This window comes from Pelodiscus sinensis, chromosome 30 (assembly GCF_052426305.1).
Source record: "Pelodiscus sinensis isolate ZL-2025 chromosome 30, ASM5242630v1, whole genome shotgun sequence".
Lineage (NCBI taxonomy): Eukaryota > Metazoa > Chordata > Testudines > Trionychidae > Pelodiscus > Pelodiscus sinensis.
The window spans coordinates 2925541-2939024 of record NC_143081.1 but is presented as its reverse complement, the minus strand read 5'-3'; the positions used below and the strand labels follow the sequence as shown (position 1 = coordinate 2939024).

Genomic DNA, 13484 nt, shown 5'->3' with positions numbered 1-13484 from the left:
ATGTGGGGGCTGGGTTACCCCCCCTCAGGCTGCCCTGAGATCCCCAGCCCCGCCCCCTCCCTGGCGCTGGAGGTGTCTTGTCCCTGGGGGGATTCACAGGGATGGAAGAGGAAGCATCAATGGTCCAGCCCTTCCTCCACCCCATCTCTGCCAGGGGCCAGTCCTGGACGCCCCCATCCATGACCTTGGAGACCATTTCATCACCCCCTACTGCAGGGTACAGCTAGTGTGGGTGGCTGTCCAGCACCCGTAGGGAGGGAGATGGGTGTAGAAATGAACTGTGTCATTCTAGAGGGGCCCAGAATAGATGGGTGTGCATCTACAACTGGTCCACGTGGTATCTCCAGAGGAGGAGCTATCTCTCTGGGAATTGTTCAATGCAGAGGAATCCTAAACCGGCCGACGTGCCTTCTGCTCTGCCCAATCATGGACCGTGAAGAGTTTGGGAAGGGCTCCCGATGGCCAGTGGTGGGTCTCCATGGGGATGGATGGATGTGTCCCATCCGTCATCGGTCAGACTGGGCAAGTCCACGAGCAGCATCCAGGCGTAGCCGTGGGATAGAGGAGGTGGGACAGCAGTATCCAGGCTGAGGTGGGACAGCGTCAGTAGAGAGGCTAAGGGAGAGGCGACATCACGGATACCAATGGGTTCCCTAGGGAGGGGGTGGAATCTCTATTCCTAGAGGTGTTTACGTCTCCGTTTGTCCAAGCCCTGGCTGGGATGATTGAGTTGGGTTGGTCCTGCTTTGGGCAGGGGGCTGGACTCAGTGACTATGTCTACACTCGCAGTTTCTTGCGCAAGAGCGTCCACACTGCCCGCCTGCTCTTGTGCAAGGAAATTTACAGTACAGCGTGCAAAGAGAGGGCTTCTTGCGCAAGAGCTATGCTCTTTTCTAACAGGGGTAAGCCCTCTTGTGCAGGAGCTCTTGTGCAAGAGGGCAGTGCGGACACTGGGCAGCGATTTCTTGTGCAAGAAAGCCCTATGGCTAAAATGGCCATCAGAGCTTTCTTGTGCAAGAGAGCATCTACACGGCAATGGGTGCTCTTGCGCAAGAGCACAGCTCGCACATGGCAGTGTGGACGTTTTCTTGCACAAGACTTCTTGCACAAGAACCCTTGCGCAAGATGTTCTTGCACAAGAAGCCACCAGCGTAGACATAGCCCATGACTCCCAAGATCTCTGCCCATCCTGGGGTTTGACGGGTCCATGGAAAACAGATCTGGTTCCAGGAAGAGTTCGTCCATGTGTGAGAACGTTCCACAGCTGGTTGAGCGAGGCGACTGAGTAGAGGGAAGGAGAGATTTGGATTCCTACAACATGTCACGGGGCACCGTCTATCCCACCACTGCCACCAATGTCATGAAGTGTGGGGCAGTCCCTGACCCTGCACCCCCATCCGTAGCCAGACAGGTCTCTCAGCCGGCTCTCAGTAGAACAGAACGTTTATTGGGTCACAGGGACACAGCGTAGCACAGGATGGATGTGAACCCAGGGAGCAGGAGCATGCAGCCTTATTCCTCTCAGGGAGTAGGGGACTCGGGCCCTTCACCCCCTTTTCCTGCCCCCAGATTCTTATCTCCTCCTCACTCAGCCGAGAGTGACCCTTCCCCCACCTCCTTCCTCCCCCACCTGGGGCAGCCCCACCAATCCTTTGTCAACCTTTCCCACGTAGCAGTTGTTATCCTCTGTGTCTGGCCCTAACGTGTCGGGGCCCAACACACGTCTGCAATGAGTCGTGCCCAGCCTCTCCCTCCTCCTGGGGAAACTGAGGCACACACACTGCCCAATACAGCAAAGAGTGAATGCAACAACACCCCCACAACATCACAGACAGCATTTTCCAAATGAGCTGTTGAATGAGACATGAAGAAGAGTTTTTAGGGGGTTCCAGCCCGGTCCTGCTGGGCCAGCTACCTGGACTCCCCCAGCCAAGGCCCCGAGCTGAGGTCCCTGCCCCCAAGAAGCAGCGCAGACACTGACCCTCTTCAGGTCTGAGGAGAGGACAGTTTCAGGCACAACTTCCTGGAATAACATGCCCCCAATGGGATCAGAACCCCAATGAATTCTTTGGGTGAGCCCCTTTAAGCAATGAAAGGGGGCATGTGCACATTGGTTGATCCCCCAGGTAACAGTTATTTACACTGGGCTTGATAGCAAGTAAAAGTGATTTTATTAAGTCCGAGAAGCAGGATTTAAGTGGTACTAAGTGAAAACAAGCAGAGAAAAGTAGATTACAAATCAAAACTAACAGAAAACACTTGGCTAATTCTAAGTTAAGCTGCTGAATTAACTCTGGTCCACCGTCTTTAAAGATTTCAGCGGGGATATCCTCCGGACTTGCTGCCTTGCTGTTCTTCATCTGCTTGATGGCATTGTATTCCTCGTGCAAATTGGGGGGAGGGGTGTCTCCAAGCTCATCCCTAGAAGGTCGTTGGGGGATTTACTGAAGAACTTCATTTGCAGCCGTGGAGTTACGATTAAGAGATCTTCAAAATGTTCTTTCCAGTGAAAATTAATTAATGGCTCTGTTGTCCTTCAAAAGTGTGGTTCCATCCTTAGGCAAAGGGGGTTCAGGCTGAGTAATAAGGGTGGGGTAGAGGGGGCAGGTAGAGGGATCCTTCTGCCCCCTCCCCTCCAACATGGCGTCATTGTCTGCCCAATGAAAAGTCAGGGCCCACTCAAATTTCCACTCCTAGCTATGCTAGTGCAAAGGCAGGGCAGGAGGGAGGGAGCGGGTGGCTGGGAGACAATATCTCCTTGGAGGAAAGAGACCCATGGGAAAGTCCCTCCAGGATGGGGCATCCTCACCTGAGCACGTGGGCCTACCTGGAGACCAGCACACCTGGCGCCAGACACTTCTGGAGTTTGCCCATCTCCGCAGCTCATTGGTGGAGAACGTGGGCGATGCTGAGGCACCTGCTGGCTTGGGTGGTCTCCCTGCTTCCTTCCCAATTTGTGACTCAGAGCAGCCAGCAGGGGGTGGGGAAATGCCTGTGGGTTCCTGGTGCCCGGCCACGAAGCCCAGGACAGATACTCCCCCAGAGGGTGGGGAACATGTAGCCGGCCAGTTGGTTGAACGGTAGGCAGTGCAGACACCATCACTCACCTAGATTCTTCCTCAGGTACCAGCCCAGGGCCCCAACTCCCAGGGCAGCGAGGAGGCAGCCAACTACAATCTCCATGGTAACTGTCTGGACCGTGGGCTGGGAATCTGGAAATGCCCCAAGACACACTGAACTATGGAGCCCCCCAAAACTTTGTGTCCTTCCCTACCCAAGAGACTACCTTCTGCACCTGCTCTCTGGGCTAGCATCCCTCCCCCCTGCTGGTCTGCTCCATCCAACAACTCATGTGGCTGTCCCTCAACTCTACCCAGTCCTCTCTGCCACCCCCAACCTGCTCTCTGCTTTCCTCTCCCGCTGAGCCACCTCCCCCTCCCTCAATGGTGGATGGTCCACTAGGCCACCGGCACCTATGCCCAGCAGCACCAAGCAATTGGGGCTCCCCTGTGCCCCAACCCACTCAGGCTCCTGCTTGGGAGCAGGGCGGGTGTGTGGGGTTCACCCAGAGCTCCGTCTGAGGACCAGAGGCACCCAGCAGGGAGGGTCCAGGCCCTGTGCCCTGACCCCACTCCCTGGCAGGAGTTCTGGGGACTGCAGGCAGAAAGAATGGGGGGGACCCCACTTGCTCTGGCCCAGGGTCCCACAACACTGCAATCCATCTCCGCCTTCCCCTAGTGCCACTCTCTGTCCTCCCATCCCTGGGACCCCCAAAACGCCCTTTGTGCATTCCCAACCTCTCTCAGCCCCCATCCCCTTGTGTCGATGATCCTCCCATGAGTAGGTGCCCCCATTCCCAGCCTCTTCTTGTAACTCCCCCATGCCCTGCCCCCCCAGTACTCACCCCAGGTCACTCTCAGGGTGGTGTTCCCCAGGCTGCTGTGTCTCACCACACACACGTGCTCTGTGGGGCCAGCCCCCTCTTGCCCCAGCTCAATGGACACTTGGATCTGGAAGGTGTGGTCCCCATTGGGCAGGATCCCGCTGCTCAGCTGCTCCCGCAGGGCATCCTGCTCACCCTGCTCCCAGGTCACTTTGATGGGGCGGGGGTAGAATCCCGTCACGTGGCAGATGAGGAGGCGCAGCCGGGCCTCGGTCCTTGGGACAAGGGCCATGTGCCCTGTGGGCTGGGCTGGGGGGGTGAGAAGGTCGTTAGTCACAGGGACTGGTAGAGGGAGGGGGCTGCAGGTTGGGTGTGAGGGTCACTAGCAGAGTCCTCACCTGTCTGCTGAGCAATGAATGATGCCGAGCTCTGGATCCAAGACTGGCACTGTTGAGGGGTGAGGTGGTTCATCGCCCCGAACACTTCCGCAGCCCGGTTCCAGCGCTCCGCCACTCGCCAGGCTGCCGGGTGCACCGAGAACCAGCGGTTCTGGTCTCCTCGGTAGTGCAGCACGTCCTCCCCGTTGAGGGAACATCTGGTGGCTATTTGGACCGTGCCGGTGGCATCATCCAGCTCACAGGTCTTCAGGATCTGCATGTAGTAGGGCTCTGGGGGCAGAGGGGTCAAGTGAGCAACTGCGCTGCCCCCAGGGGTGAGATGTGGGGCAAAGTTCTGGCATGTATGGATCCCGCAGTCACCAAAACCCGCGCCTCTCCCAGAGCCAGGGATGGCACCCTGGAATCCTGGCTCCCAGCCCCCCTTCCAACCACGAGACTCCCCTCTCATACTCTTCGCAAAGGTAGGCATGGACACCAGGGCTACGTCTACCCTGGTGGGTTCTTGCACAAGAACCCTCAGAGCATCCACACGGCCCACTCACTATGGCACAAGAACAGTTACAGTACAGCGGCGGAAGCGAGGGCTTCTTGCACAAGAGCTCTTGCACGAGAAGGCAATATGGACGTGTGGCAGGGATTTCTTGTGCAGGAAAGCCCTACGGTTAAAATGGCCCTCAGAGCTTTCTTGTGCAAAAGAGCATCCACACGGCCATGGATGCTCTTGCGCAAAAGCACATGGCCGTGTGGATGTGTTCTTGCACAAGAACCCACCAGTGCAGACATAGCCCAGGAGTCCTGGCTCCAGGCCTTTTCCCCCACTTTCAGCACCACATTTGGGGGAAATGACTCCTTTGAACTTCCAGCCCACCTCTCCCACCTGCTGTGAGCCCCCTGTCCTGCCCTGAGCTGAGACAAGGGCTGGTCTCAGGGACTCACCGGCCTGTGGGGCGCTGGCATTCACCTCCTGCACTAGGACTTGGTATGTGGCATCCCCCTGGGAATCCCAGCCTTGGCACTTAGAACTGCCTGCGCTCCAGAACTGCTGGCTGTCCTGCTGGCCCGGGCTGTACCCATTGCGGGGCTCCAGCCTGCGGATGCCGCTGTCGTAGGCTGCAAGCACCAGGTCGTTCACCCTCAACACACTCACGCTCTTAGGCAGCCCCGGGGCCGCCTGGGGCGAAATGAGCTGGAAACAGGAGAGACGGTGCAGCCCTGCAGGAAGGAAAGAGACTGGGATGGGAAGGGGAGCCAGACATCTGGGGCAGAAGCAACCCAAGGTTCCATCCAGCAATTGAGCAGCGCTGGGAGTACGGCGTGCAGACACAATGGGGGTTGGGTACCTCAGGAGCTCTGAGAGTTGTAGGGGGCTGAGTGGGTGGGGTGAAGGCTCAGGTGGAAGGCAGCTCTTGGCTATAGGTGTGGGGGATGGGGAGCGGTGGGAGGGAGGGAGGTAGCAGGCCTGGAGTGGAAGAGGCGGGCTGTAGCAAGGGCATTGTGGAGATCCCTGGTGCGAAAGCCGAGGTTAGTTGAGGGGGGAGAAAGAGGGGGTAAGTTGTGATAGGGGCTTCAGGTTGGGTTATGGCAGCCATGTGTGTGTGTCCCACACTCCACCCCAGGAATGATTGTGTTGCTTGGTGGTGGGTCCCCAAAAAGTTACCCTAGCCCTGACCACCACTGGGAGAGATTCTGGGGTGGGGAATGGGCCCCAGGCCTGTCAGAGAACAGGGTGCCACTTACCAGCCCTGGTGAGGGAGCAGAGCGACAGGAGCCAGAAGACCCAGGCAGGTGTGGCCCAAGGCGCCATCACCCTGGAGGGGGTGGGCCAGCTGCTCTGTGGGTGGGGTCTGGGAACAGGAGCCAGGGAGCTGGAGAGAGCATGGCTGGCAGCCACTACTCCATGCTGTCTGCTGCTGTGACAGGAAACGCAAAAAGGGGAAATCCCCCCTCCCCTGACTAACGTTCCATCATAACAATTCTCGTCACCCACTCTGCATGAGTCAGAGAAGCTCTCGTTTCACGTCACCCGAAGGAGCCCTTTATAATGCTGCTGTTTCCAAGTGGGGTCCAGTCCAACCTTCCTTCGCTGAAGGGGTCCCTGTGCTGGTTTGGTTGGGATTGGTCCTGCCTAGAGCAGGGGGCTGGACTTGATGACCTTCTGAGGTCTCTTCCAGCTCTATGGCTCTATGATTCTATGGCATGGCACGGGCGGTGGTAACCCATGTCCTTTTAAACAGCGCTTCCTCTACAGCTGTAGTGATCCAAGTGCCACTGCTGGGGACAGCCACCCACACTAGGGGTGTGGGTTACATGGACCTGGAACCAAAGCTGTGGTGCCAACAGAGCTGTAGAGGCTCCTACACTAAGTTCCCGAGGTCCCAGGTTCAAAGCCCCCCCGGGGGCGATTCCATCTGGAAGGGGGCAGAAGAAATCTTTCCAGCGCCGCTGAGCGAATGAATCAATGGCAGCCTGCAGCTATGTACAGCCAGGCAGATTTCCCCGGGGACGTGCTCAGCACCTGCTCCTTTCAGTGCGTGGCTGGGTACGTGGCATGTTTACTGCAGGGGGAGGGTTCAGCTGGGCTCAGAGTCGCTTCCCCCTGGCTGTGTCTCGGCTGCAGTCACACTGGGACTGGCTTTCGTGTGCAGGTTGAAGCCGGCGCTGTCCTGGGCTCCTGTCTGACCCCACCTTCCAGATGCTGCTGAGAGCAACCAGCTGGTGACAGCATCCGGGTCTCTCTGGGCTTCGTCCATGCTGGCTCAGAGCCACCGGCGAGTGGGCCCCTGGGGGAGAAGGAAAACCGGGAAATCGTGAATTACACAAGGGGTGGAAGGAGCAGATTCCAATCAAGACGTGGGCGATGAGCCGCCTCGAGGCCCTTCTCCACCGCCCCTTGCGCTGCCCTCACTCCCAACCATATTCCGTCACGCCGAGAGCAACGCCTCCCAAAGTCCTACCAAGGAAACCCCTCCTAGCCCTGCAGGTGCCAGCAAAGTGGCAGGGCATGGGGACCCCATGCTTCGGGGACTGGCTGGATTCTCAGGGGCTGTGGATTCTCGCTGCAGGTGGAGATGTGCAGAGACAGATTTGAAGAGGAACCTTATTTGCATAGCCTCTCCTCCACCCCACCCCACCCCACCCCCCGTCTACCCTCCTGGGCACCATTTGCCTAAGAAGAAAAGCTTGATGTTGAAGAACGTCGTGTCCTTCAGAGCAGGGACTGAGGGTTGGCATGTGCTGGAGCCAGGGCAGGGCCTTGGGGATGTGGGGGCCTCAGAGCAAGAGGCTATGGGAGTGGGGGTGCAGGAGTAAGTGTTGGGTCTCAGGGCAGTGGGTTTGGGGGTGCAGGAGTAAGGGTTGGGGTGAGGAGGGGATCAGAAAGTGGCTGGGAGTATGGGGGTGCAGAGGCACAGGGGTGATGAGGGGCTCAGGGGACTGGGCTATGGGTTTGGGGATGCAGGGGTTCAGGGGTGAGCAATTGGGGTGAGGAGGGAGCTGCGGGGTGCAGGGGTGAGGGTTCAGGGGTGCCGAGGGGCTCAGGAAAGTGGGTTGAGGATGTGGGGGTGAGAAGGGCTGAGGACACGGGGTTGGTGCGTGTAGATGTGTGCTTGCCATCAGCTTTTAATACTGGGGTCTACACTAGACCCACTAAATCAAACGCTAGAAAATCGACTTCCAGAGGGTGGATCCTCTCCATTGTGTAGACATGCCCCATGGGTGAGGAAGTAAGATCTGGGCTCAGAAGCCGGGCCCTGTAAAAAACAGGGACCCAGAGTTTTTAGAAGGTTGGGGTATGTCTACACTACCACCCTAGTTCAAACTAGTGGTAGTGTAGACGTACCCTCGGAGAGGGAAAAGAAGAAAGGAAGTAGAGCAGGAGACGGGAGACATTAATCAGTTTCCAAACTTTGTCTTTAAACTTCTTTTTTCTTATAAGTCTCTTAGTTGAATCTAGTTTTAAGTCAGTTAGTTGAGTTAACTCCATTCACTTCAATGTGCTCTTAGAATTGGCTTCTGAGCCAGCCATGTGGGAACTGAGAGCCCTGGATCTGAACCGGACGCAAGACTCGTCTTTTGTCACTTAGCAGGGGAAATCAAGACCATGTGTGAGTATATTAACTGCTTATAGAAATCATCCCATCTGTATTTTAGAGTAATAATCCTGCATATGTAACACGGATTGATTTTATTACTCAAATAGCTATTTGATTTCTTTCTAATGATACATTTTGAAGAGTTCATTTCTTTGTGGAATTGTTTGTGCAAAATAAAGTCCTACTTCCCCATTAGCTACAGATACGGCATTTTCCATGAACAGTCCTGCCACTGAAATTAGCTGAATGCACTGCTTTTCACACCAGAATAGGCTGAGTGAAAGATTCAAATAATTTTTTTCCCCATAGGAAAAAAATCATGACTATGATGATTGGACTTCATAAAAAATATTAATTCACAAAATTAAAATCAAGTCACCCATTTACCTGTCATTGTAGTGCAAAGAAAAAATTCACTGTTAGGAATCACAAAATAATTCAAATTAGTTACGGAAGAAGTAATGGAGGCTTCACGAGTTTCTGATTCAAATTTGCTATGCACGGAAATCATTCAATGCAATGAATAATGCTTGAAGTTGAAATCCGACACATTTAAAACTGTTCTTTCGCTTCTCTTTTGCACGTGTGTTAATAACAAATTCCATGACATAGATTTAATTTCTTGTACATTCCTGTAAGTCTAATCAATGCAAAATAACCTTGCCCACTCTACGACAGACCTAACTTCCTAGTTCCATATATTTTAATAAACTTTTAAACTATTTTGTCGCATCCTGTCATAACCCTGAAGGCCCTACCTGTATTCCGTGCAGTCTTGTTATCCTCTGGTCGGTTCAGCGGGCGAGCCTACGACCCAAGCTGTCCAAATGAATAATATTTACCCTCCTGCAGACAGAAGGCGGAAGGAGCATGTGACAGGGATGTCTAAAGACTCCAGGCATGTTAGACCTTTTGGAATGTCCCCCGAAGGAAAAGTGAAAGAATTTGAGCTAGAGAGCAAAGGCTGTGCCTAGGTCTCCTAACCGACTGTCTCTCCGTGCAGAGGAAACTCAGGTTTCCTGTGCCTGCTTCTTAGCAACAGCTTCAGTTTCCTGTTCTGTGCAGCTGCTGAACTTAGAGTTTATTTTCTTCTTTCCTGGCCACAAGTGTGCAGTTTAATCTTTCGAGAGAGAGAACAGCGGTAGTACTATTATTTAAAGTGATGTGTGTTTAGGGTGCATTGCTACTGAAGGTTTAAAGCTCAGTTTCCTCCCGACTGTTTGGCATATCGCAACAGGCGGATAACCTCTGGATCAGCTAAGAGCCATGGAGGGGACGGGAGAGGGAACTTACCCCCACTCATTCTCCTGTTTTCTTTGGAGAATTCACTGAAATAAACATGAAAAGCCAGTGGGGGTGTTTGATTCTGTGAAGGGATGCCTTCAGGGTTAGAGATTTAGAAACTTAGAATTAAGAATAAGCAGCGTCCATAGCATTATTGTGTCGGCTATTCAACGGCATCTGAGGAACATCAGCCCTTCTCCGAAGGAAGCAGGTGTGAGAAAAAAACGTTAGAATGGAGCAAGTATCAAACACGGGAAATAGGAGAGGAAACACGCTGTCGGCAAGAGCGAGCAGCTCCCAGGGCAGGTATAAAACAGACCGTGGTAGAAAGTTGGAAAGAGTTGGAGACGGAGAAGACTTGTCATGGTGAAGGAGAACCCACTGTAGAAAGTTCCTTGGCAGAAAGAGGAAGGGCGAAGGTAGAGAAGGAGACACAGATGGTGAGAGAGACAGGAGACAAGCTAGAGGAGGAAGGGTCAGATCCTAGTCCTCTTGCGATGATGGAGTCAACTGAAGAGGAGGCTCCGGTTACTAGAAAGACGGGAAACAAGCCAGTTCGGGCTGCTACAATACCTTTAGCAGAAGAGATGAAGATTGAGTCTCAACGGTGCAGGGAATGTGGGAGGAGGAAGTTCTCAGGGCAGCAGCGGTCAGGGGTCTGCAGGAAGAGAAGGAAGTCTGAGAAGAGGTGTAGTCTAGGGTTGCCTTGGTGATGCAAAGGAAGGGCTGAGCAGAGCAAAGGGGGAGGAGACATCTTCTCGGGTGACCCCCTCTCTAGAGAAGGAGTGTCTTTAGAAGAGGCTGTGATACAGGTGACCCTAGTAGCTAGTGGCAATTTCTAGGTTACAACAGAGAGCGACACAACAGCCCATGGATACCTGTTCCTTCCCGGAATCTGACGTTGGCTCCATAAAGACCAGGCGATCCAGCCCCTGAGAGTGGGCCCCTATTGGTATCCCCAGTAAGACCTACAGCCCTGGAATTTCATCTGCTCAAGCTCATCTGACTTGTTTAGAAACACCTTGACCTAACCTCACAGCGCGATTACCTTGTGGTTCCCAGAGGGTGGCAACCGAGGCAGCATGCCGACCTACCTTAGAACCTCTTTGGGAATGGGCCTTGACTGGTAGGGCCAATGCCTCCTTCAGGGGGTGAGGGGTCAGGGCTGAGGAGGGGCTCAGGACAAGGGGTGGGTGGCTTACGGTAGGGTGTTGGGAGGGGTGGGAGCTCAAGGTGTTGAGAGATCAGGGCAAGTGGTGGGAGGGTCAAGGAGGGGTGGAAGATGCAGAACTCCACTCAGGGGGCTCAAAACAGGTACTTAGAGGTCAGGGGAGCTTACTGGAACTGCTTGTGATGGTAAGAATGGAGCTGCTCTGCTGGCGGTTCTCTCCGGAGTGTGGCTACCCCCAGGGGTCCAGGGTTATGGTCCCTAGCAGGTGTCTCCTTTGTAGGGAACTGGGGCTCCATGGGCTGGCCTGGTGTCCAGTTGCCTCCCCCACTCTCACGCTTGCCTGGGGGGTTGCCCTGGCCTCCAGCTGCCATCCAGCTTGCTCCAGAGGAGGAGGGGGACTCTTGGGGCTGGCCCCAACCTCCAGCTGCCCCCACCGAGAGACACTGGTGCACATTTCGGGAATGTACAGCAAAACAAGACTTACAGGGCATTGCCCCGGGTCTCTCGGGGTAAGGGACAGGCAGCGTGGGGAGGGCAGGATCTTGGGGGCCTCAGGACAAGATGCGGAGGTGTGAGGGGTAAAGGAAGAGTGGCCAGGGCTCTTTCCCTCTACTGGCCCCTCTCCAGGTGGGAGACTTTCCCCTTTCCCCTTCCCGGGGCAGGGTCTTTCTCCTTCCCCCTTCCTGGGGCAGGTGTCACAAGAGGGCGCTGCTGCTGCTCGAATGATCAAGTCAAGCACTCAGAGCTCCCGACCGTGTCTTACAACCAGCCCATGGAACAAGAGATCCACAGCCGACAGACTGCCGCTTGAGATGTTGACTGCAAGCAATTCTGGGGGAAATTTCAAAAGCACACCGTGTATATGTATATTTAGTCCTTAAGCAATTCAAGCAGAATTAAAAGACATTAAAAGGCATCACGAGCATGAAAAGGCATGAAAAGCAACATTTAATTGGAATAATTAACAATCTACATCTAATCCTTAACCCAATGTAACAGCCTGGTTCTGAATTCAAATCAACACACTCATGCACAGACACGCACTCACCCTCCGGAGCTCTTGCCTGGACCTCAGTATAGCCTCTCTTCAGCTTATGTCCTGTTGATGGACTCATGCACTCACGCTAACCATTCACACTACCCATGATTCATGACATAGGATCTTTCTCCTTCCCCCTCCCCAGGGAAGGGTCTTTCTCCTTCCCCCTTCCTGTAGGCTCTTTCCTCTTGCAGGTTGGGGGACACCAGGACTTTTTCCCACCTCCTGGCCTCTCCTGGGGCAGGGCGGCTTTCATCATGACTAGGGAGTCTCTCCCTCCCCCATCCCTTCACAGGCCGGGGGGCACTGGAGGCTCTCTGCTTCCCCCAGCTGCTCCCAGGGTGGGGGGCCACAGTGGGGTCTCTCTCTCAATAAGGAGGACCCCACTTATCAGTTGAGTGACAGGCAAGATGCTGAGGCCCAACCCGAGCTGGCTACTCCTTTGGTGTTGCAGCTGCCTGCAGTGATCACTCTGCAGTGTAGCTGTCTCCTGTGCGCATTGCACCCCTCCTCTCTCTGCCCCTCCCTTTCCATGGGTTGGAACACAGTCCCATTCCCTGCTCCTCCCATTGTCCTGTTACGGCCAAACTCTGAGCTTGCTTTCAGTGAGGACAAGAGGAAGCTGCCTCCCAAATTTGGTGGTCTTAGAACTTATCCTTTAGGAGGAGTACTTGAACAGACTCCAGACAGACAGATGGATGCACATCTCTAAAATACAGAGATAGATTATTAAGATATAGCCTACATAGGATGCATTTTGGTCCTGTAAGGTGTCAATGGAAAAGCTGTGATTATGCTATTTCTGGGCATGTGTCATTTTTGTATCTGAAGTTATGAACATTAAACTATGAATCTGTATTTCAAATGTGCTTGCTCAAAGTAGCACCCATGATGGGAGGTTCCAGCACAGCAGTGGAGAAGCTAAACAGAGCCGATGGCCCAGCAATAAGACAATGGACCATGGCAGAGCAAAGGGTATGTCTACACTTGCACCCTCGTTTGAGTGAGGGATGCAAATGTAGCCATTTGAAATTGCAAATAAAGCCAGGATTTAAATATCTCGTGCTTCATTTGCATATTCCCGGGGCAGCGCTATTTCAAAATACCTTCTTTCGAAATAAAAAATGCTGTGTAGCTGCGGTTACTTCGAAAGAAAACTCTTCTTCAGAAATAACTGTTAAGCCTCATTTTATAAGGAATAAGGGTTATTTCGGAAGAAGGGTTTTTATTTCAAAATAAGGTCTAGCACCATCCACGAATATGCAAATCAAGTGTGGGATATTTAAATCCCGGCTTCATTTACAATTTCGAATGGCTACATTTGCATCCCTCTCTCGAAAGAAGGGGCAAGTGCAGACATACCCTAAGTCTTCTTAGGAACCTTACAGGCAACCTGTTAGTAATGGTGGCTGTCACTTGCCAATGCATGCAAGGTCACGTGACCAGATCACATGACACTGAACTCCAATTTAGCACCTGCATTTTCCCACACGCTGGGCAGGGAACTCAGCTGGGAACAACGGGCTCCCGCCACGTGGGAAGTAATATAAGGCAGGGAGTGACCTCATGATTGGTCGGCATTCCTCCCTAATGCAGCACCTAGAATCCTAGAATCATA

The 13484-nt window shown here is 53.8% G+C and overlaps 1 protein-coding gene across 5 annotated transcripts; it reads right to left on the bottom strand.

The window, feature by feature from the left end:
• Positions 1 to 2154: 2154 nt before the first annotated feature.
• On the bottom strand, positions 2155 to 10307 carry LOC102459414 (T-cell surface glycoprotein CD1b1-like). 5 transcript variants are annotated; one of them, XM_089774265.1, is made up of 7 exons: positions 10230 to 10307; positions 6019 to 7061; positions 5218 to 5493; positions 4282 to 4551; positions 3905 to 4192; positions 3108 to 3212; positions 2155 to 2555 (listed from the first exon to the last, which is right to left on the bottom strand). In XM_089774265.1, the coding sequence occupies exons 2-7, from the start codon at positions 6083 to 6085 to the stop codon at positions 2518 to 2520; spliced, it is 1044 nt and encodes a 347-aa protein (XP_089630391.1). In that variant the 5' UTR covers positions 6086 to 7061; positions 10230 to 10307; the 3' UTR covers positions 2155 to 2517. The 5 variants fall into 5 exon arrangements, with proteins under 5 accessions (XP_089630391.1, XP_089630390.1, XP_089630392.1 ...); XM_089774264.1 differs by lacking the exon at positions 10230 to 10307 and adding an exon at positions 9131 to 9701; XM_089774266.1 differs by lacking the exon at positions 10230 to 10307 and adding an exon at positions 7236 to 7412 and having other exon boundaries at positions 6269 to 7061.
• Positions 10308 to 13484: the final 3177 nt, after the last annotated feature.

What these genes read in the sequence shown, in the direction of transcription:
- LOC102459414 (XM_089774265.1), bottom strand. Translation starts at nt 6,085, where the DNA reads ATGGCGCCTTGGGCCACACCTGCCTGGGTCTTCTGGCTCCTGTCGCTC. An exon ending in TGCCAGCGCCCCACAGGCCG is followed by an intron (nt 4,552 to 5,217) that starts GTGAGTCCCTGA and finishes CTCTGCCCCCAG; the next exon opens with AGCCCTACTACATGCAGATC. An exon ending in CACCCTGAGAGTGACCTGGG is followed by an intron (nt 3,213 to 3,904) that starts GTGAGTACTGGG and finishes GGGCATTTCCAG; the next exon opens with ATTCCCAGCCCACGGTCCAG.